This window comes from Musa acuminata, chromosome BXJ2-5, assembly GCF_036884655.1.
Source record: "Musa acuminata AAA Group cultivar baxijiao chromosome BXJ2-5, Cavendish_Baxijiao_AAA, whole genome shotgun sequence".
Taxonomy (NCBI): domain Eukaryota; kingdom Viridiplantae; phylum Streptophyta; class Magnoliopsida; order Zingiberales; family Musaceae; genus Musa; species Musa acuminata.
The window spans coordinates 45,532,390-45,554,851 of NC_088342.1; the positions used below are offsets into that span (position 1 = coordinate 45,532,390).

Sequence of the window (22,462 nt, forward strand, 5' to 3'; positions counted from 1 at the left end):
CGATTCCGGTTTTAATTTGAAAATAAATCTTGGATAATTTGACTTCGATTCCTAATTTTTGAAAATTAAAATTATAATACCTCGATTAATTTGATATTTGAAGTAGATAAAATTAAGATTAATTTATAAGTATTTGATGATTATATTATTATTAATATGGACTTAAATATTTTGACCAGTAATATACGTCAAATACAGTTCAGTATATTCAACCTTTCTAGATGGACAACAAGAAAGGATGCTTCGTCCAAATAGACAGCCTACATGTCCAATTTCTCTCTATCTTTATCAATGGAACAGCAAGTCAACCAAAACATAGACTTTAATGAGCCAATTAACTGATATATATACAAACGCTGATAGTAACTTATTATTTGGAACCTTACAGTTCCTTTGGAATCTGCTCACTCTGCTGACACCCCAGAAAAATGAGACTCGTGCTGTCGATCAACTCAAATAAGACAAATAAACAACAGTTAATTGAGAAATTGACAAGGCCACAGTGGATTACCTGGAAATTTTTAGTACCAAGACATGAGGGCAAGTCATCAAGCACCCACCAGACATGGGAGGCCAAGCTGAAAGAATCCATCGTCTCGTAGCTGATCACAAATTATAACGTGTAATTACATATCTTTAACGACTTCTAGATTTAAAAAAATATTAAAATTTTTATAATGATAAAAATAAAACATCTAGTTTCATTTTTCCTGATGTTATCGGTTTCATTTATCCTGATGTTATCGGAAGTATAAAACTGATAAATAAAAAAAATAATTTTAACATCTTAATTATGTTTTCGATGATGACAAACGGTGACATCATTAGGTTATATGTGACTATTATGAATGAGAATAAAGAGTGACGATAAGAGGACTAATGTAGTTACGAAGCGATATCGATATAAATGTTGAGCGACATCGCCCTTTCCCTGCATCATTATTGATATTGACGCAAATATAAAGCAACATCACTCTATATTTACGTCAACATCGATGCATATATCGAACGGCTCTTTCATCGTTCTGCATGTTATCATTTTCTTTTCTCATTTTATCTCATCTCTTATTATCGTTCTCATTCTTATCAATAATAATCACTCACGGCTCTAGCAACATCATTATCGGTTACTATCAAAAATATAATTAGAATATTAAAATTATTATTATTATTTATTAATTTCATAAAAATTATTTTATTTATAATTAGATATTAGGATAAATAAAATTAGATATTTTAATTTTATAATTATAAAAAAAATAAATATAAAAAAATAATATAAAAAAGAATGAAAAATGGAGGTCTAGCTACTAGAAAACATGAAAGTAGCCTCCGTCTCGAATCCAACCTCAATTAAAGTCATCTGACCGGCCAATCACTGAGACCAAAACGGCACCATGTTCTAAGCCACACTGTTTCTACCTTTCTCTCCTGTTTTCTTCTTCTTCTTCTTCCTCGTCAAAACCAACACCGACAATTCCTCTTCCATTCTGCAGATGCCCAGAAACGCTGATAACTCCGCCCCTCTGCTGCTGCGACGGCCATGGCGCGATTGGGAGTGAGGAGCTTAAGACGGGCGACTCTCGTGTCGGGAGCTCTGGACCTGGCCGTGGCTTCCCTGGGGGCGGTGCTGGTGGCGCTCGCCCTCCGCCGCTGCGGCTGGCGGGAGAAGGCGCCCGCGACCGCAGCCGCCGCGATGGCCGCGGTCAAGATCGCCTCCATGGTCTGGGCCGGCATCGCGCAGCGGGCAGCCGCGGCGGCCATAGCTAGGCGCTTCAGTGCCGATCCCCTCCTCTCGGAGGACGACGCCTTCCGGCGGATGAGAAAGGTAATCCTAATTCTCGTTTTTTCCTCCTCTATTGTTCTTGGAATGTTTCTTCTCCGGTCTCGATTCGATGCTCTCCAAATGTTGCCGTCGCATCACGCATTGGTTTCTACGATAATGCCATCATCCCATGATAAAGAAATTAATAACATAACCATACTTCTCGAACCTTCGTAGTTACCTCAATAATATATCTCTATAAATTAAAAGGATTATTTGAATGTTTCGAACTCTCTTTATGCAAATCAAGAAGACATAATCTTAATATCAAAATCCATTCTTCACATACTCTCAAGTTCCAGAATTGATATGATAATGAAATTGAATCATAAAATACAAAAGGTAATTGAATCATATATGTTTAAGTACCACACATGGCTGGAATTGGATAGTTAACTAAGTTTGGATTTAGAATTTGGGAAAGATTAATAGTACTGTATATTATCATTCTTAACAGGAAAGCCATTATTCGCGCACTTAAAATAGGCAATACATAAATAGCGTATTATGATAAAATGATAAAATCACAAAAATTGTTTCGTTATATTATCAATCAAAGCCAAAAATAAATAATTAATATGTCAATCATTATTGAGTGCAAAACTGCATAAGTATAGGGACACATATGGTATTTTGAAGACGTGTAAGGGTACATATGTAAAAGTATCCTATTTTATACTCGCTTAATGACCTTAGCTGGACTAACGTCTCGCTGTTTCAACGAATTCCACCCAACACTAAATTATGACCGTCTGATCCTCTACTCCTCCGCATCGCGCGTCTCCGGACGCCAATCTCAACCAGCTTTGCTTTCGATGTACCCGCCTCACACCATTAATGGGGGCTCGACATTGCCCCTATTTGGAGCTCCTCCTCCCTCGCTCGCTTCCTCTACCTCTCCCTGTCGTCCAATTCCTTCCGTCCTTCCTCCGAATGAGGGGGGAATTCCACCTCTTTACGCTGGCTTCCGGCCCGAAATCTTCGCCGCACTGCCTCTGATCCGGTCTCCGGTGCTCCTCCGCTCGATGGGGGATCTCGGGGCCGGGCGGGGCACGGTCCTCTCCAAGCTGACGACGCTCCGATGGACCTCCATGTTTCTCGGGTTCTGCAACGTGGTGCTGTTTCTTTCGGGCGCCGTTCTGTTGGTCTCCCTCCCTTCCGGCTGCTCCGGCGTGGACCGGCTTGCGCTTGTTGTGTTGGCGCTCGTCGCCGCCGTCCGGATCGCCTACATGGTCGCGGCTGGGAGGGCTCAGCGGGCCACGGCAGAGACCATCGTCAGCAATGTGCTTGAGACTTCGGTCGATGCCGATGCGTTGATCCGCCACGAGAGACGGGTACGCATGAGATTCCCATCCTTATTATCTCGATCAAGAAACAAAAAATTAAATAAAGAATCGGTAGTGTCAACTGACCTCGCCAAGTGTGGTGCAATCTTGTTATCAGGTCCATTATATATGCAATTAGGTATACTGTATGCTTGGAGGAATTAAATTAGAAAGGCGATCTTTTTGAGAAAGAAAGTAACTTTTAGCAATTCTTTGTGCGTAGATGAGATACAAGAAATGGCTTTGGTGGACAAGGTTTGGGATGATGGTCACTGCATTGCAATTTGTGGTAGCACTTTATCTTATTTCTGTCTTCGCTAAAGATTTTTCCTCGGGTGCTGATGGCAACACGTGTTTAAATGGTAAACTAAGTTACTTGGTTATTTTATCTAGTTTGCAATCATCTGGTAAATTTTCACTAGAAATTCTGTAGAAATAACACAAGCTGCTTCAAGAACAGTTCATTGGAACAAAACACTGGGTACCTTGGGTTATAATATTTTATTAGTTTACCTATGATGACACTACCCTTTTGCTCATACAAAATGTTTAACTATAACCAACAAAGCCTCTTAAAATGATATTATTTGGTTTTCGGACCATCAATATTTTCACTGCAGAAAGCTGGTTGAGCTTCTATTCATGGTTTCTTCTAGTTGAAGTTACTTTTGAGCTGATAAAATTGTGATCTGGATGCAAGAAAATAAACATTTGGGTATTTTATTGATTTTACTAGCTATTACTTTCTGTAACGATATCTGAAATTCAAAACTTATATCCATTTAAGGGTCATGTAATGTAACTGAGAGAAGAAATAGCAAAATAGGAGCAATCACATTGTTTGAACTTCAAATTTTCAAAAAGTCATGTCCGGTAGCAGAGTTTGTATAAGTAGAATTTTAGTAAAAGAGAGGTCTTCCAGAATTCAGTATAAAATGGATAATATGCTCTACAGAAGAGGGTTATTAACAATAGGTTAAGATAATACCTTGACATTTTACATGAATAATTCCTGTGACTGAAAATAATAGCTGATAAAAATAATCACTTCAAAAAAATGTAATAACATTCTCCGCACAAGGAACCATGGTCTTGTCAATTGATTCCTTTATTTTGTGGTATGGTAAAAGTGTTGCATTGCTCTGTTTTGAAATTTCAAAACACTTAAACCATGTTGTGCATCTCTTCAATATCTAAGACGTCTTCATGTGAACTACTAAAAAAGTTATATGTAGTTGTTATAAACATTTTGTGTTACAATGTCCCCACTTAAGGACTTGACGTTCTCGCAAAGTATCAACATATCCCAGATCAACCCTATCATGATGCATATGAAGGTTAGTCTAATGGTGGCTCCACGTTGTGATGTGCCTTTTAACCTCATCCGCGAGTAGTACTTTCCTGCTCGAGATCCTCTCTATGCCCAAAATTAGATCGGCTCTTATACCATTTGTCACGATCTGGTCTAATGCAATAACTATTCTTTTGACTTCGTTGAGCCCAAATCATTGGCTTAAAGTGTTTAAGAGTAGGTTAATAATACTACACTCATAAGACTATTATAAAATGTCCAAATCCTTATTCACTTCCAATTTGAGATTAAACCGAGGTGGGTATGATGATTGCAATAGTTTCTAATAGAGGTGTGGAAATTGATCACTGAGTAGTTGTAAATACAACTGCAGCAAATTGATACCCAACAAAACTATAAAAATACCCCATCTAAACAGAGGGGAGCCCACAATGGTTGCATACAAGTGCTTAAAAAAATTTGGAAGGATAATGTTGCTACAGAGGTGTACTAAAAAGAATTACTTGAGGGGCAGTATTGTTGTAGGAAAATACCCAAAAAAATTTCCAGGCTGATCAGTCCCTCTTTGGAAATCTGAAACCTCTATATATTGTAGGAAAAACTGCATGGTACTGGTGAAGTACAAACTGTCATTGTTGGTTGGGTGTATAAGAGACTTTGTCATAGTATGTCGCTTGGCTGTAGCTATATCTGATCACAGGAACATGGTGTGATGCTTATGATTGTGGTAATGGTAGCTCTGACAGTGTAGCAGTGCCTGTTCATGTTGTTAGCTGTCAATCATATGCATAAAAAAATGTGTGTTATCGATGTCATTGAGTCATAAAAACAAAAGGAAGATGGTGGTGCGTGGTTTGTCTATGAAATTTGGTTGTTGAAGAACATCAAGGAAGTTGTGATAGATCATCTCACTATGATAAAAAATTATCACTGTCCATAAATAAAAAGTAAGGATAGCATCCAATAATGAACCCATTATATTCCCTTCAATATATAGCTAGCAAAGAGGACTTAGGAGAGAACTTACTGCTATATATAGCTAGCAAAGAGGTCTTAAGGCCCTCTAGAACTCTTCAAATACTATTCATGATAGTTAAACAACCTATGTAACTAACTTTTTAACCATATTAGGACTCTTATAGACTGATAAAATTGGACCACAGAGACTCCCTAAAACAATAATTGAAGACAATGATGAAAATACATATGAAAATAACAGAAATACAAAAATCTAAGCTTGTCACTACTAGGAGTTAGTGAGAGAGCTTGATTAGTCCTCCCATTTCCAAGCTTGTCTAGGATCGTGTTGAGAAGGCTCTGATTTCTCCCTAATGAGTACATGTGTTGTTTAACTTTTTAATCTGAAGGGTATTCTGGGATTCCTCCTAAAAATTGGCTGAGGTATTAGATTCTTCTCTTGGTGGATAATTTGTTAAAGAACTACTACAACTTTTTCCATGAAAAGATTCTCTATATTAATCTATATGATTAGTAGATTAGATGCTTTTGGAAGAAATTACCTATTTGATTGCCGTAAGAACCTTTTCTCCCAGCATATATCATGTCTCCGGATGGGCCATAATATTAATGAAATCAAATTTTCTTTTCTGTTTGGTCAATAGACCTTTGTGTGTCTAGAGTTCTTTTGCTTTTTGTATGTAGTGCAATAGTGTTTACTCATGTTTTTCTGTGGAACTACTTTTTTGTTTAATCACCAAATGTCGATTTGGGGCAGGACTCAATGATGAACGGTGGAAGAAAATCTTGACAATTTCTTTTCTTGTCCTTGTTTGGCTTGTGGTCATCATTCAGTGTTCTACTGGTTCTGATGTACTGCGGTGGAGGTCTTTTTATGCAACCCATGATACTGCATGGAAAGCTCATTACCGTGAAGTATTTGATCATGGTATTCGAGAAGTCTTATGCTGTCTGGGACGTGTGAAATACTTGTATGCTTCTTTCTGCAATATGTATATTATGATGATCATTCACATTCTAGAAATTGTGACTGTACTATTTCTCTTCAGGAGTGTATTGGAAGAAGATGAAGTTTATTCTGTGGCAAGATTATTGGGTGATCTGGTGGCATACCGTGCATCAGGAACAGGACATTTTGAGTTGTTAGCAGGTTCATATGCATTAATAAGCTAATAACTAATGCAATTCTAGAACTTTTAGTTGTCCTAATTCTTTCATTGTCTTTAGTGCAGTTTCCTTATGAGTCATGGCTACAAAGGTCTCCTTTGGCATCTTGTTTCAGAAATGAGATGATACCACTTGCTTATATCGCCAGTAGTTTGCTTCAAACATACCTGTTTCCTTTAAAGCTGCAAGAAACATACTAGTTTTCCAGATGTTAAATGAAGAAATAGAGACTTGATGTTGTCACTCAATAAATAAAGTCTTTAAAGATTCATAAGTTTCGGATTGTTGAGACTGGAAATACTTGAGAAAACAATTTCAAAATACAAAAATTCTAGAAAACAGTGACATATTAGAAAAATGTACGAAGAATTTGGCAAATGAGAACTATATCTGATACAATAATCTTGTACTTTCATATTCCATAAAATATTTTACATTTCAAAAAAAGAGTAACTCAAATATGAAACAGAGAATTGTATAAAAAGATAATATTGAAAAGTAGTGGGAATGGTTTATTTAAAAATTAATATGATTTGTCTATGTGGCAATTGTGTCTGTGCAAATATATAGTACTTTAATATCCTAGGCCTTCGGAAAATTTGAAATATCTGGGATGCACTTGCAAACTTAAGAAACCCTTGTAAAATCCTATGATGTAACAGTTAGTAAGTGTTGATAAATGCTGATCACATGAAAGGCCTGAGCACCACCAAGGGAGGTAAGAATATGGGAGAGGGTTAAAGCTAGAGTGGGAGGCAGTGTGTTGGGGTACTGTGTAGGAATTGCTTGGATATACAAGGGGATAACACCTATCTCTTTGTAGGTAGATAGAATATTACAGCAGTGTGCAAGGTAAGTGAGACTTTCTTTCTATATTTATTATAAATATAAATGTTAATTGTATTATACAAAGATATTACTTTCAATATTGTGAATGCATTATATAAAATACCCCATTATAGTTAGCTTCATTAGTACCCTAGTGCCTCTCTAATCACCATATAGGTAAATGTTATCTAGTGATTTAAAAAGCGCTAGACGCCAAGGTCCAAAAATGCCTGAGGTGCTAGGCGCTCGCCCGAGCGAAGCGAGGCGCTAAAATATAAAAATATAATATAATTAAGAAATATAATTATTTAAAAGTTTAAATTAAAATATGCTATTAAATTAAGAAAATATATTAATAGTATTAAAAATTAATAATTTCAAATAAACCTAACAATATTAATAGTATACTGTATACTGTTAACAGAAGGAGAAGAAGAAAGTGTAAGGGGGTGCTGAGCCTGCTGATTGAGAAAAGAGGAAGCGGCAGCGGCAGCGGAGTGTAAGGAGGCAGCAGCGAGCGGCGGCAGCGGTAGCGGCGACAGCGGCAGTGGCAAGCAGCGAGAGCAGGAGTGGCGAGCAGCGGGATCGGGATCGGGAGCGGCAGCGACAACTAGGGTTAGGGTTGGGTTATCACTGATATCGGTTTTAGTTGGTTCGATTGAACCAACTAACCACCGGAGACCGAACCAGGACCGAACCAGACCTAAAATCTTGGTTCGGTTGCCTTGGTTAACCCAGGCGCTCGCCCGAAGCGCCCAGCGCCTGGGCTTGGGCGAGCGCCCAGGCGGCGCCTCTTTGAAGCGCACAGCCTGGAAGATTAGTGAGGCGCTCTGGCCTCGCCTCGCCTCGCCTCGCCCGAGCGCCTAGGCGAGCACTCGAGCGGCTTTTTAAATCGCTGACGTTATCTAATGCAAAGACGCAAATAGAGAACATCCTGAAGAGCATGCCTGATGCTTTTTGAGATTAATCACAAATCTCATGACTTCTCGATTTTCAATTATGTCATATCTATTCCTTTAAAATATTACGTTACTCTCTTTCCTCCTATTTCCACTTCCTCTATGCTCCTCTCTATATTGCATCGTGGAAGATGACAAACTTTGTGATCATAGTGGCATTTAGTATATGAAAGATGGTAGAGGTAGATTGTCAAATACAGAGATGGTTTGCCCCAACAAAAGACTGTATCATGAGAAATTTTGTGCCAAAAGCACCCACAATGGATTTTTGTGCCATCTGCACCACCTCTCCCTTCTCCTCCTTCGGTTCCTCTTCCTCATCCTCCACCATCCCTCTTTTTCCCTTTTTCTCACTGGACTGGATGGTACTGATCCATATCATGCCAATACGGTGCTTTGTAATGAAAATGAATCAACCTGACTGCCAACCAGCATCATCAATGGACCGAGTTTTTAAAACTTAGTCTAAACTACTATGATGAAACCATATTCATCCCAGAGATGGAAAGCCAAGGTCTCATAAAGAGCTAAAGGTCATTCTTCTCCCATAGTCATCTTTTAGTTCCATCCTCAAGGGTAAAAACATGATGGTCCATTCTAAAGTGGATAATTCCTTATGGATCAGACTTCAGAGTGCCCGCACCTATGGTGGTTGGTGATGGACCTCACAATACTGCATGTTTAGAACCCACTTCAATCTGAATTTTGTGACCAAAGGCAGATTCTTCATCTCTTGTCAAGCTGAAAATATTCTTTGGTTTTCTTTGGAAGTTGTTATTTTATATATTTTTGTGATCTACTTGATTCTTTTTTTTTCTTTGCCTTGTCACAATTATTTGCAAAAATTTGTGCTCCCAACTGTAACTTCTGTCTCTTTTTTTCTGGATTAACAAAGCAATAAAAAGATTTTATCCTTTTTGTCCAAAAGACATCTTCTGTTATGGGCTGTTGCTACTGTAATTTTAGTCTCATACATTTACTTTCTTTATTTTTCTAATGCATGTAACTTCTTTGTTCAGGGCTTGCATTATTGCAGAAGCATAAGCAGTCTCCTCTGGTACACACTGACTTTGTTGAGGCACCTGAAGTTCATCTTCAAGAGGCTGCTGTGTTCCATCAATTTGCTGAAGCTGCCTATACAGTTACATCAACCAACATTGTGCATTTCGTTTCAATCATTTAGACCATTATTTTGACAGAGTCTTTTTGCAGGGTCCACTTCTTGATTTCGGAAGAAATCCTATTCTTTTTCCATGTGCCTGGCTTTATAGACAAGGGGTTTTAAGCCCATGGACCCGTAACAGGTTATTTATTTCACTTTCTATCATTCTAGCTACACAATACTTGCTGACAAAAAATAATATAGAGCTATAGCTATCAAATTAATGCTTGCAGGATGCTATGTGTTTCTGAAGATGCACCTAAATTGTTCTTTCATAGACATTTTCTACAGTGAGATAACAACAAAATAGCATGAAAAAAATTTGTGTTTGTAGATCCATCATTCTTAAAAGAAATTCAAACGATGTGTTTCTACCTTTAATCATTTATAAACCAATTTTTAACATTAGGTGCATATTTGCTTATCCATTTTAAGATACTTCTGAAATATTCTTTAATAAGATATCGATAACCTGGATTGAAGAGGCTTTTAGTCTTTGTTCAAGTACAATATCCTCTCCCATTTTCTCTCGTACTGTATATGTTCTGTGCATTAGTAGCTTATCTGCATCATTTAATACTTTTTTAGTTGCTTATATTTTTTAGGCGCCCTATGCTTGAAGGTGATAACTGGTGGCGGGGTCATGCAGCAGCTTTTCTAAAGTATGTTAACATGCCTCCGGAAGCTCTTCGACGTGGGCGTGTTAGTCAGGTAAGATTTACTGTCATGCAATTCTGCTATATGAGATTTGGCAACCAATAACCTAAAGTTTGTTTTTAGTTTATCAGCTTGAGATTCTACAACCAAAACTACCTGATGATGTGAGTCGATTTGTTTAAAGTGGGTTTGTATATTAAACATGCCATGTTTGGGTTGAACTGACCTGTGAGCAGCATTATCTTCGGGTTTATGAATGGCAAGTCATGTCATGGTTAACATTTACTTTTGTTTGGTTCTCATGAAGTATGGGCATATAAACAGTTATATCTATGTCAAAAAGGTTGACCCAAATTGACCTGATTGACCAGATCTTCTTTTAAAACCAATTAAGGGCTGGGAATTATTTGGAGTTTGACACTTCAGAATTTCAGATAAACATGTTAAATTCAGTTTTTTCTTAATGCTTGTATCTCATGATATGACCTATTCTTACCTGTAACTGTGATTTCCTAGCAACTTTTAAGCATATATTATAGTTTATTATTTCATGTTTCTTTGCCCTGGCAATTTGTCGTTGGACTAACTCAGTCTTTATATCTGAATTAGATAAATATAGACATCTTGATTGTAATTTTTCACTTGCATACATTCGTTTTTCATCTGCAGACAAAGCGTGAGGCAGCTTACTTTGTTCTTGTTATACATGATCTTAAATCTGTAGTCATAGCAGTACGTGGCACTGAGACTCCTGAAGACCTTATAACAGATGGTTTATGCAGAAACTGCACTCTTTCTATGGATGACTTGGATGGAATAATCAAGTAAGTCTGTCTTAATGTTCATTGATGTGTATGTGTATCGATAGTTGTACATAGGGCACCTTTTGACATTATGAATATTCTTATTCCTTGTTTGTAACTTTCCCTTAATTATAAATGACTTTCTTTTACATACAGGCTTTTTAGTTGTGTACATTTCCTTCCTCCTCCATTCCTTTCCTCCCCTCTGCCATTCCTCCCTCTTTTCCTTGTCAGCCTGAACCTTAATTTCTGCCTTTTTCATCTTCTCATCCTCCTTGGCCCATGTTTGCTCTCAAGCACATAACTTGCTCCTTTATTTGTGGTGAGAGGCACTTTATTGTTGGTTATCCGTGGTTGTTAGGGACTCATACTTATGATACTCTAAGAGGATCTTTTTGTAGTAATGATCCACTTGCTCCAAAGACCATAAAAATGAAACCCCCAACCTTTTTCATTCTTGCAACTGGCAACATTTATATTTCACCTTTGAGTACAATGTGGGTTGGAGGCTTCTAACATTTTGTTACAGTTTTAAGTTTTAACGACTGGTGAGGCTTCAACATATCATCTCCAATAACCATGTATGTTTTGCAGTGTCTTCATTTAGATTTTAGCAAAGACTGAGAAATCAGAACCAGGAATAGTTGCAGCATTTTTAGTGATAAAAAGGTCTCTGTCCAATTGCTTGCATTATTTCTGATACAACAACAGCAAAAGGGCCGTAAATACCAACATGCATTATTTCCAATGTCATCAAATAATTTATACGCTGTGCTAGTGGTATTTTTCTTCTTTGTTTAGTATCGGGGTGCCTTTTTGCTTAACTGCTGGTTCAAGAATTACTACAAATTTCTGGAATCCTGAATGGTTCTTTTCTAATTTTTCAGTAGTGATCAACTTCCCCAAACTGTCAAGGATAGTGTTCTCTCATCTTTCCCACATTATGGTCATTCAGGAATTGTTGAGTATGCTCAAGAACTTGCCATGCAAATAGATGGGCAACCTGTAGATAAAGGTATTATCAAATTTGTTAACATGTTTTGTATGCAGTGTGTCACTTATGCATAAACTGCTTTTTTTCTCTCTATAGCCGTCTTTGGTTTTTTGTTTTATGATGATTGTTTCTCTAATAATGTCCTCTTCTTCCTGAAATTGTAGTTTCTGCTTCTTATATATAATCTGCTTCAACCTACCCTAGTCTATAATGTTCTTTGCCTGACAAATGACCTTGGGCCCTCCATCCCTGTTATTTGCTTGTTCATTACCAGAAGTTGAACGGGGAACTTACATGTAACATTTAACTTTGCAGCCAGTAAGCAATTTGGTTCTTTGAGCATTATGTTTGCTTTACATTGCCCATCTTAATTTAGGATGCATGTCTGGCACATAAAAGGTTCCAAAATGATGTTACAATATCGCTTCACATCAGCTGTTTGTGTGTGAATTGGCCCTGTGCCCACTACTATGAATAGCTGCTGTTCTCAAGTTAGAGAAGTTAAAGAGCATACTAAGGTGGATGCCTCTGACAATGGCTAGTAAAAAATAATGGCAAAGTAAATTTCAGTTAGATGATAAAGAATTGGCAATAAAATTGCAAGATTTGTTTACCATCATTTATAGTAACGTCATAAAGTATATAAATGAACACCGCACACTTTCCATGCTAAATTTCTCTTTCAATGCTGAAATTGATATGATCCCCTAAATGTCTTTGGAAGAAGAAATGTCTCTGAAAAATCTATTATTGGTTTCCCATTTCTGAATAATTTTTACAGTCTCTTGCATTTCAATTCCCTGTGTTGTTTTACTGTTCTTCACTTTTCTGATTTAATTTTTTTGCAACTGTAGATGGGTTGCAACCCAACAAATCTGGATTCCTTTCTTCTTTGATGGGGATAGGATGTGAATGCTATGGATATAAACTTCGGATTGTAGGACATTCATTAGGAGGTGCTGTTGCAACAATGCTAGGGCTGAGGGTAAGAGCCCATTACTTGAGTGGGACTCCTGGATTCATCCACATATAAGCCAGACCCGAATTTAGTAATTTGCTTCAGATCTTGGTCATCTTTCCCTTTATGAGAACTGAAGCTTCAACCCTATAAAGAACTTGTTTCTTTCTAAGTCAATACATTCATCTAAAAGAGGTTTTTTGTTTGTGCAGTTTTATGCTCGATATCCAAACTTACATGTGTATACATATGGAACCCTTCCTTGTGTTGACTCGGTTGTAGCTGAGGCATGTTCAGACTTTGTTACTTGGTATGCTTGAGAGAAAACACCAACTTGATGTAATTTTGTTTTGCTTTATGTTCTGAATTAACCCTGATAATCCTGCACAGCATTATATACAATGATGAATTTTCTGCGCGGCTCTCTGTTAACTCCATCCTTAGACTTCGTGCTGCTGCCATTGGTGCTATTTCAAATGATTCTATTAGTGACTCAGCAATGGTTGCCAAAATTGTCCGAAAAGTTCTTCATGCAAAGAAGTCCCATCAGAAAACGAAACACCATGATGCTTCTGCCCCATCTCTTGAGCAGGGCAATGAGACAATTAAAGATGGTAACCATGTTTGTAAAAGGAACCATTTGAAGTATACTATCAAAGGTGGGGTTTTTCTTTGTGGCCATGCAGTTTCTTGTATGGTGAGTATGCCTAATCATAATCCTGGCTCACATATTATAAATGAGACCAAGACACCAGCTGGAGGAACATCAGAAATTAATGGTGCATCTGTTGAAGTACTACCACATACATTTGCTGCAAAAAGCAGGCAACCTGACCGACAGATATATCAGGATGAAACTTATTTCTTTGATGAACCAAGTAGTGGTTTTCCACATGAAGGTTTTGATGCTTTTGACCAATCTGACCTGAGTGAAGCAACAGTGTTTGAGAATTCTGATAACCTGTTTCAGTTTGATGATCGACTCTCTCCAATTGTGGATGACCCCTTATCCCATGTCCAAGATTCAGAGGGAAGATCTGTTGAGATGTACATACCAGGCCTCCTCATTCATATAGTACGAGTTCAAAAGAGCAATTCACCTATGTGGAAAAGCTGGATAATTAACGACAGTGAGTATGACTATAAGGCTTTTGTTGCAAACAAGGAGAGTTTCAAGGACATTGTTGTGTCATCTTATATGTTCCTCGATCATCTACCATGGAGGTACTGCCCCAATATGCTCTTTTGTGATATGCACTTCAGTAGACAAGATAATTTCTTAGGAGCTTTCATGTTATACATTTATCAATTGGTAAGGGGTTCAATAATTTGTATGCATGGATTAGTTTTGGTCCTTCTAAATTCTAAATTGTGGAGTTTCTGAGCCAGAGATGGGTAAGAACGAAACATTAATTTTAACAATGGTTTTGTAGTAAACTAATTTATTATATTTTGAAGAAATGTCAAAATCATCTGTATGCTCTAGATTATGCATTTGGAAGTAAAACAAACTTGAGGATGACACACAATGTTGATCTGATAAAAATTGCTTTTCATAATAAAATGTGAATGCATCTGATATTTATCCATGACATTTGGTGAAACATGGATGCCTCTTTATGTTGGATATGTAGCTTATCTACTTGCAAGATAAGGATGCACATGTTTGCCCTCCCTAGACCATGCATTGTGGGAAACCTCATGCATTGGTCAGCTCTTTTAGATAATTGCATATTCAATATTAGCAGATCTATATAACCGTGGTTTTTCAAGGCAGTTTTAAAGTTTACCATGTCAAATGTTTGTATCGCTTAATGTCATAATTTTTCTCTTATCAATTGCAGCTTCACAACTAAGAAACTTATATGAGTCGCCTTTTCAGAAAATATATATCTGTGTACACCCTTTCTAGATCATGTTGCAGACATCTTTTTTCCTGTATGTAGCTGGCTTTGCTTTCCTGGCTAGTTGCAGAGCTCATGGGCTTGTTCTTAATAAGAGCATTGAGTTTTGCATCAAGTTTGTCTTTGTAGTTTACAGCTTATTATTTCTTCCAAACCTGGCTCATTTCTTGGAATGAAACATGTGGTATCTGATACTTTCTGTTTTGATTATCATGAACATGGAGTATCTTTACTTGCTATTGGTGATTGCCATGCACAACTTGGGCTATTGAACAAACATATTATACCATAGAGGTAGCATGGGGCATAGGTGAAAACAGAATTTCAAAGTGTTGGTTTCTTCTTCCTAAGGATTTATGTCTCATCTGGTCTTGGACATATTATTCATATGTTCCAAGCTGATGTACCGATCTGAGGGGGTGTTGCAAAATTTGGAATTAGAGGCAGGTTGGTTTCAGATAAATATCAAGGACTATTGTATGTGTTTCAGTAGTCATGAAATTTAATTCTAGATCTCAAGCAATCTAGTTTTGCCGGTACATCTATGTCAGCAAAATGCCTAGACAAGAATTTCATGCTTAACACCTTGGTGCTACTCATATCGAAGATGCAAGTTCATGTGGCAACATAAACCATTAATTTATATTGACTTCTCATATAGTTTTGTCCTTCCACTCTCTCTTTACGTATGTCTTCCTTTTTGTCGTCAGTCATATCCTTCTTTTCAATTATCTAGTAATGCCAATTCATTTATTTCTCTCAGAAAAGAAGATATTAGAAAGTCAAGAGTCCCCATGTTTGACGCTATATCAAGCTTGAGTTATGTGTCTCTTGACTATTATTTAAGATAAAATTTCATTTTCATAGTACAATAATTGTTCTATTAGTATAATCTCTATATTTACTCTAAATACATTAATGACAAGCTATCCTAATATTATAACATTGACTGGGATTGATCAGGTTGATGTGAAATTTTGTTGTCAAATAAAGATTATTAGTTCTTCATCCAAATTTGTTTTTGTAATAAAAAATTTGAAAGAAATGAAAATTATGTTCACTTAATAGATTTCAGAAATATAGCCCAATAAGACCCCTTCAAAATCTACTCAATAGCTTCTGTTCTCAAATGGTGTTTATTTTATATCAAAATTCATGTTGGCCATATGAAGTACTAGAAAAGAAAATATAGGTAGGCAATTGAAAGTGAAACTATGTTTTCCCTCAGCTTGGTGGCCATGGACCCACTTGCATGTGAATATAGGACAGGTTCAGCATATTGGTCGATTCCATTTAGAAACTGCTAGGGTCAATTCAATTTCTTCTCCTTATCGGGGGGAATCAATCAGAATTGGCTGAAAATCGGTTTGAATATGTCGAAATCAACCAATTTTAGAGTAAGCTAATCTGTCTTGGATTCTACTGATCTCAATCATCAAATAAAAACATCCAGAAGAGTCAAAAAATTGGAAAGAGAGAAGGAGAAGAGGGATCGTGGTTACCAAGTTGGTTGGACTAGGCTAGATCTAGTTGGATCTGATGAAGAATAGCAGAGGGAAGTGGGAAGGATAATCTTAAATGGTTTCTTTTGTCAATTGTGTTCGAAAGATAAGAGGAGGGAGAAAAAGAATTTGTGCCTCTCATGCATCTTGTTGGATTCATCCGAATGCCTGCTGGTTGGTCTGACGTGTAGTTTTGACCAATCAGGAGGAGCCTCACCAGTCATTGTCAAGGCCTGCCTGCTGACATTGCAACATAATTTGGTAGCCACTAGCGATACCTTATGGCATGATCAAATATTAAACACCATTACTAATTAGCAGGCTTGTTAAGAATCTTTATTTGTATTAAACTATCGATAACAAAATTTAACAACCGGTCTGATACCAGTTTCAGTAACCTATCAGATAAATGTGGTACTGACATGCCAGACAATATGCCAACCTGTATGGTTCGGTAGCATTTAATTAAATAAAAAATGGGAATTACAAAAAGAATGATACATGACCTGCAACGAGCTATATCTTCCATTTCCCATACTTGATTAGACCAGTACATGTCAGTCGGTATGTATCAGTCAGGCTGGTATTTAATCCTTGATTGATACTTGATGCTCAAGTCTCTAATATAGGAAGTGTACATCAAGGATTGGTGCGCATAATATGCAACAACCGAGCAATATAACTTTCTGCAATGACCAAAGTGTACATCAAGGATTGATGCACATAATATGCAACAACCAAGCAGTATAACTTTCTGCAACTCAGATCTGACATTGGCTAAATGTCTCAGTTTGTATTTAAGGAATCCTGGGGTAATGCATGCTATATACATGGTGTATATAACCGAGCTTACTAGCATAATGTTTAGTATGTAATTCTGTTCATATGCAGCCCAGGTCAAAATTCTCTTCTCCATGTTTTTCTAAAGGTTACATTTCTACATATGATGCATTCTGCTGCCTAACATGCAATAATAATGTTTAATTGTACACAGCTGACCTAACTCCAATTCCGCTTGACTGATGTTATTTCTTGCTGGCCAATCCATATTCAGGTGTCACTATGCAATTCAAAAAGCTTTAGAAACCCGGAAACATAAAGGCCAACTCACTGATGATTTATTTAACGAGGAGAGCATGGTATAAGTGTCATATGTCTATGAGATTATTTTCCTGCAAAGAGTTCTTTCTATTATGCTGCTCTACAAGATCATATGAGCAGTGATTTTTGTCGGGCCGTCTCCAAAAATACTTGCAAGAATCAGACTGAAGAAACAATGGAAAGGTTGTTTTCTGTCTCCGACTACAGAGAATATCTAATGGCTTTGGCTGGAGATAATTTCTTTCCTGCTTTTCAAGACAGAGTTTACCGATCTAAAGCTACCAGAATTTAGATCAGGGGCCTCAGAATCTTATCGTATGCCAAGGTAATGCACCAAAGGGTCCTGGCTGTACATAGCAAACTTTACAATGGACCGCCTTTTTTTTCCGAGAAAAAAGGTATTTATGTTTATCTCAAACGTATAATGTAAATTCCCATTTAATTCTTGATTCAGATTTCTGTTTCTAAAACGGAAACATAGTAGTGCTTTTGACCTGGCATCTTGTCCATTGGTTTTAGTATATTCTTCATTCTTGAGATTTGACATATCTGATATTTGTTACTACAAGAAAGAAATATTCAAGAGTACAATGCTTTGCTGCTCGTCGTAAAGTTTCCACCATCTTGTGGCCATGAAATCTTTGATCGGCACACGCCGTAATGCCGTCATAAGGTTCATGCCGAATCAAACGTGGAGATGATTGTGATAGTCTAACAGCCGGATTCATGGATTTATTGCAGTTGTTCAAATGTTTCACTGAGCAACCGAGAACCTTGGTAGCAGGCAGGCTTCAAAAGGGCAGCTTGAATCAGTTGTTGCAGTTGTTCATATTGTTCTTGAAGTTATTATGATAGGAAGCCATTGTTGTGTTATCTAAATTTGACATGTACTTCAAACGCAAAGCATTGATGTCATTTAATATCATTGTCATTTAATATCTTTATTAGAAAGATATCTTCATTTCGTCCGATCAGAATATTGGCTGATGGCATTAAAAACAACGAATTCTTTTCACTTTAATCAAATTGCTTTTTGTGTTTATAGTTACAAATTCAGCAAGAAAGAAATTGATGGGAAAGAAAAATTAGGAGTTTCGAATAAAATTCGTGTATCCATTAATTAAAAAAAATATGTTATAAAAATTTTGTAAAGCCATTCTTGCTAATGATCAATGACTTGAAAACGATTTGCATAAACAAAACTTAAAAAACATGAAAATATTCATTTATTGTGTATAGATCAAATATGAAATACTCTAATAAAGGATGAAAATGAAGAAAAAAAATCATTTAAGCTGATATTAACATATTTTAGACAAAAAAAACCTAAAGATACAGATTGTGAGGATAAATAGAAATAAATATATATTTAATTCAACTATAACAGCACTACAGCTGTGATAGGTTGGAGCTACTTGATCGGACGGTCTGAGACGGTCAGATCTGATCCATCCACTCCGTATACAGCAACAGTGGACAGTACCGTCTCCTGCAAGCTATTTTCCTGGTGATCACAACCGTCAGAGCTTCATCAAACGGTTAGGATAGCAGGAGCATCGTCACATGTGTTTCATTCAATGAATTGTGAGGACGTACATGAAAAATAATCCTTCTATATTTTACCAAGCAAAATTACGGAAAATACATTTATTTAGGCTATTTGGTAAATTAAAGGCATAAAAAAGAGAGGAAGAAAAGGTAGGAGGAAGAGTGCCGAAGCAGAGTTCTCTTTAATTGTGAGTGCAGTAGATTTATACTGGATGGCTTCCTGAGTCATCACCACCTGCGCACGCAGCTCCCCTCCCCCCCCCCCCCCCCCCCCCCATCGAATCCCGACGGCTTCGGCCTCGATCTTTAGATCGAGCTCGATCCATTTCGAGGAGATTCCCGTCGTCGCCTCGCTCCCCAGACCTTAATTCCATCTGAAAGTTCCCAATCGGTGAGCTTGATTCCAGGGTTTCCGTTGTCTTCTTTAAGATTTCGTTCATCCTATCTCGATTCGATCTCTGATCTTGGTAAAGGTACCACCCTCTCGTTCTCTGGCTATGATCGTCTGCCAGTTCTAATATTTGCCCAAATCCGTGGAGAAAAGTGTCAGCTTTATCGAATGTTTGTTCTCACCATCCACGCCGCTCGTCTCTGATTCCTTAAGGACGGTGCCTTTCTTGTTTTCCCTTGAGATTTAAGCCTTTTTCACTTGGATTTGTCACTTGCGGCGATCTCTTTTTCTCTCGATTTATTCCCTTTTATTAGCATTTCTGGCTATTGCTTTTGTATTCTTCTTGAATTTGGATAGATGGCAGGGGAAAGCTGCAACCTTGACAAAGATGAAGCTGAGATCCTCAAACCCTCGTCCTCCTCGTCTTCTTCTTCTTCTTCTTCCTCTTCTCCGTCTCCCTCTCCTCCGCCCGCACCACCGTCCCCACCTTCTCTTTGCCTGAAGCCTCCCCAGGAGCTCCCAGTTCCCGAGATGCCTGAGAATTCAGGAAATCCAGCGGCGGCCGATTCCGGCGCCGCTCTCTCTTTCGAGATGAAGATTAGCAAGCAGGCCCCTCCCCTTCGCTACATCAACCGGTGCTCGACTTGCCGGAAAAGGGTGGGGCTCACCGGCTTCCGGTGCCGGTGCGGGGATCTCTTCTGCGCTAGCCACCGGTACTCCGACACCCACGACTGCTCCTTTGATTACAAAGCTGCTGGAAGAGAGCAGATTGCGAAGGCCAACCCCCTCATAAGAGCTGCTAAGATCATTAAGATTTGAGGTTCTGTCATTCTCCATGGTTTCTGTTGCTTGATAGTCGATTGAAGCAGCCTTCTTCTTTACCAAGTCTATTGGATTAGAATAGTATGCTGTTGCTATCCTTCAACCACAATATGGCTACAATTATGAATTGCTTTTGGTATAAGTTGCTTCAGTAATTGGCTTACAAGTTAGCTGTTGGGCTTAATTTTGTTGTTGCTTCTTTCTTTTCTTGCCATCTTTTTGTGCTTTTGTTCTCTCTGTTTGGTGTGATGAGAAAGGGGCTGCTAGGCAGGTCTCTGTAGCAGGACTGCCTTTTTTTGGTTGGGAAATGGAGGACCCTTTTTTTTTTTTCTTTGGATGGAAGCATGAACAATTCTCTTCCTATTCTGAATAGTTATTCCTGATAATTACTTATTGTTTGAAGCTAAAGATTGAAGATCAAACTATTACTGGCTTCTCAGAGTAATAACAATGAGGAAGAATTCCATGTTACTAGAAAATGTAGATGGAAATTTTAGCTGCTTGCATCTACTTTTAGCTATGAGAAGCTAAGTAGCAATCATTCTCACAAGAAATTGATTTCGTTTAGTTCTCATCTGCTGAGGGTTCTTGAAGTTCTGCCATAATCCTGATAATGCAGCAGCAATCGGACTTCATACCAAGTCTTTCTTGATGCAAGCTTATAATGAAGTAATAGATGATTAATGCTGCGATTCATTTTGCTTGTTCTTCTTCTTTAATCTCATGAATAATTATTGAACTGGATAACTTTTCATTCCCCTCATTTTCAACCACATTTTGTATTCATGTAAAGAACTTGAGTTTGTGTGACTGACTTTTGGTACTAGTTCCTTCCTGTTTTGGCTTCTTTATACAAGACTTTGTGATGACAAATTATGGAAGACCATAGAAACAGATAGATGATTTCCAAATGATGCAATCAATTTTATTTGACAGTTTAATCCTCTTATTTGGAGCTTCTTCATGGTTGCCATATCTATGTTGTCAAGGCACTACACAAGAAAACAAGATCCATGTGAACTATTTGTCTCTATATGTGTTTCTGCAGAACCAATTCTTTTTTAAAGCAAGCCTATAATTAGATAATGGATGATAAGAGCTGCTAGTTCTTATTGCTTATTGTTCTTCTCTAATTTCATGAATATTTAAACTCATTAACTTTTCGTTCCCCCCCATTTTCGACCACGTATTATATTCAGATACAGAAAAAGCTTCTATTTCACAGTTCACCCCACCTTTTGCTTCTTTACATTGGACTTTGTGATGATAAATTTTGGAAGATCATAAGACTTTTGCTATATTGGCTAACAGGTAGATGATTTCCAAATTAAACTATGACTTTTATCTTACAGTTTAATCCTCTTATTTGGATCTTCTTCATGGTTGCATTATCTCTGTTATCATGGGCTACTCCACAAGAGAACAAGATCCATGTGAACTATTTGTCATTACATATGTTTCAGCAGAAGCAATCAGCAGAACCAATTCTTTTTCGAATGCAAGCTTATCAAAGCATATTTGACGGTTGAATCCTCTTATTGGGATTCTCTTCATGTTAGCCATATCTATGTTGCCATGGGCTACTCTACAAGAGAACAAGATCCATGTGAACCATTTGTCATTACATGTGTTTCAGCAGAACCAATTCTTTTTCAAAAGCAAGCTTATGAAAGCATATTGGACAGTTTGATCCCCTTCATGTTAGCCATATCTATGTTGCCATGGGCTACTCTACAAGAGAACAAGATCCATGTGAACTACTTGTCATCACATGTGCTTCAGAACTTCTCCCTAGTAATGCATAAGATGCTAAACTTTGTTTGCAGTGACTTTTCCCTTGTAAAGGCTGTTGAGGCAGCTTACTTTTGGATGATGTTAGGTGCTCACTTTTACCTTTGTTGGATGCTTTGCAGTTACCCAATCATACAACATTCTCTTTTCTAAAGGAAAAGATGGAAGTGTATTCATTTTTTGTGTTGGCATGCACATTTCTTGCATTTCCTTGTTCTGTACTTTGACCTGGCTGCTGATGATGGCAACAAGGAGGGTGGAGAGTTAAGCCTGGTGTGCTTCCATGATGCTTCATTCTCTTTTCTTTTCTGGTGCCATAAGCAAAGCTGCATGGTTTGTAGGTATGCTTCAGAGTTCAAATCAGCATCTCTTGTCAATGGGTACTGTGACTCTCAGCCACCACAACACACCTCTAGTTTGAAGGGTAGAACATGT

At 37.7% G+C, this 22,462-nt stretch overlaps 2 protein-coding genes across 5 annotated transcripts; both read left to right on the forward strand.

Moving 5' to 3' along the window:
• Positions 1 to 1,315: 1,315 nt before the first annotated feature.
• LOC135585375 (uncharacterized) lies at positions 1,316 to 18,501 on the forward strand. Of its 3 annotated transcripts, none has more exons than XM_065109895.1 (14): positions 1,316 to 1,414; positions 1,497 to 1,828; positions 3,374 to 3,512; positions 6,198 to 6,411; positions 6,490 to 6,590; positions 9,414 to 9,535; positions 9,607 to 9,698; positions 10,162 to 10,267; positions 10,883 to 11,037; positions 11,904 to 12,031; positions 12,865 to 12,995; positions 13,181 to 13,278; positions 13,359 to 14,192; positions 17,429 to 17,993. In XM_065109895.1, exons 2-14 carry the CDS (start codon positions 1,544 to 1,546, stop codon positions 17,517 to 17,519), a joined length of 2,496 nt encoding a protein of 831 aa, XP_064965967.1. In that variant the 5' UTR covers positions 1,316 to 1,414; positions 1,497 to 1,543; the 3' UTR covers positions 17,520 to 17,993. The 3 variants fall into 3 exon arrangements, 2 of the variants coding, with proteins under 2 accessions (XP_064965967.1, XP_064965966.1); XR_010487167.1 differs by lacking the exons at positions 1,316 to 1,414; positions 1,497 to 1,828 and adding exons at positions 1,872 to 3,159; positions 18,217 to 18,501 and having other exon boundaries at positions 17,429 to 17,873; XM_065109894.1 differs by lacking the exons at positions 1,316 to 1,414; positions 1,497 to 1,828 and adding an exon at positions 1,872 to 3,159.
• A 773-nt stretch (positions 18,502 to 19,274) lies between these two features.
• Positions 19,275 to 22,203, forward strand: LOC135585383 (zinc finger AN1 domain-containing stress-associated protein 15-like). Of its 2 annotated transcripts, none has more exons than XM_065109900.1 (2): positions 19,275 to 20,234; positions 21,589 to 22,203. In XM_065109900.1, the coding sequence occupies exon 1, from the start codon at positions 19,772 to 19,774 to the stop codon at positions 20,231 to 20,233; it is 462 nt and encodes a 153-aa protein (XP_064965972.1). In that variant the 5' UTR covers positions 19,275 to 19,771; the 3' UTR covers position 20,234; positions 21,589 to 22,203. The 2 variants fall into 2 exon arrangements, with proteins under 2 accessions (XP_064965972.1, XP_064965973.1); XM_065109901.1 differs by lacking the exon at positions 21,589 to 22,203 and adding an exon at positions 21,173 to 21,190.
• The last annotated feature ends 259 nt before the right edge of the window (positions 22,204 to 22,462 follow it).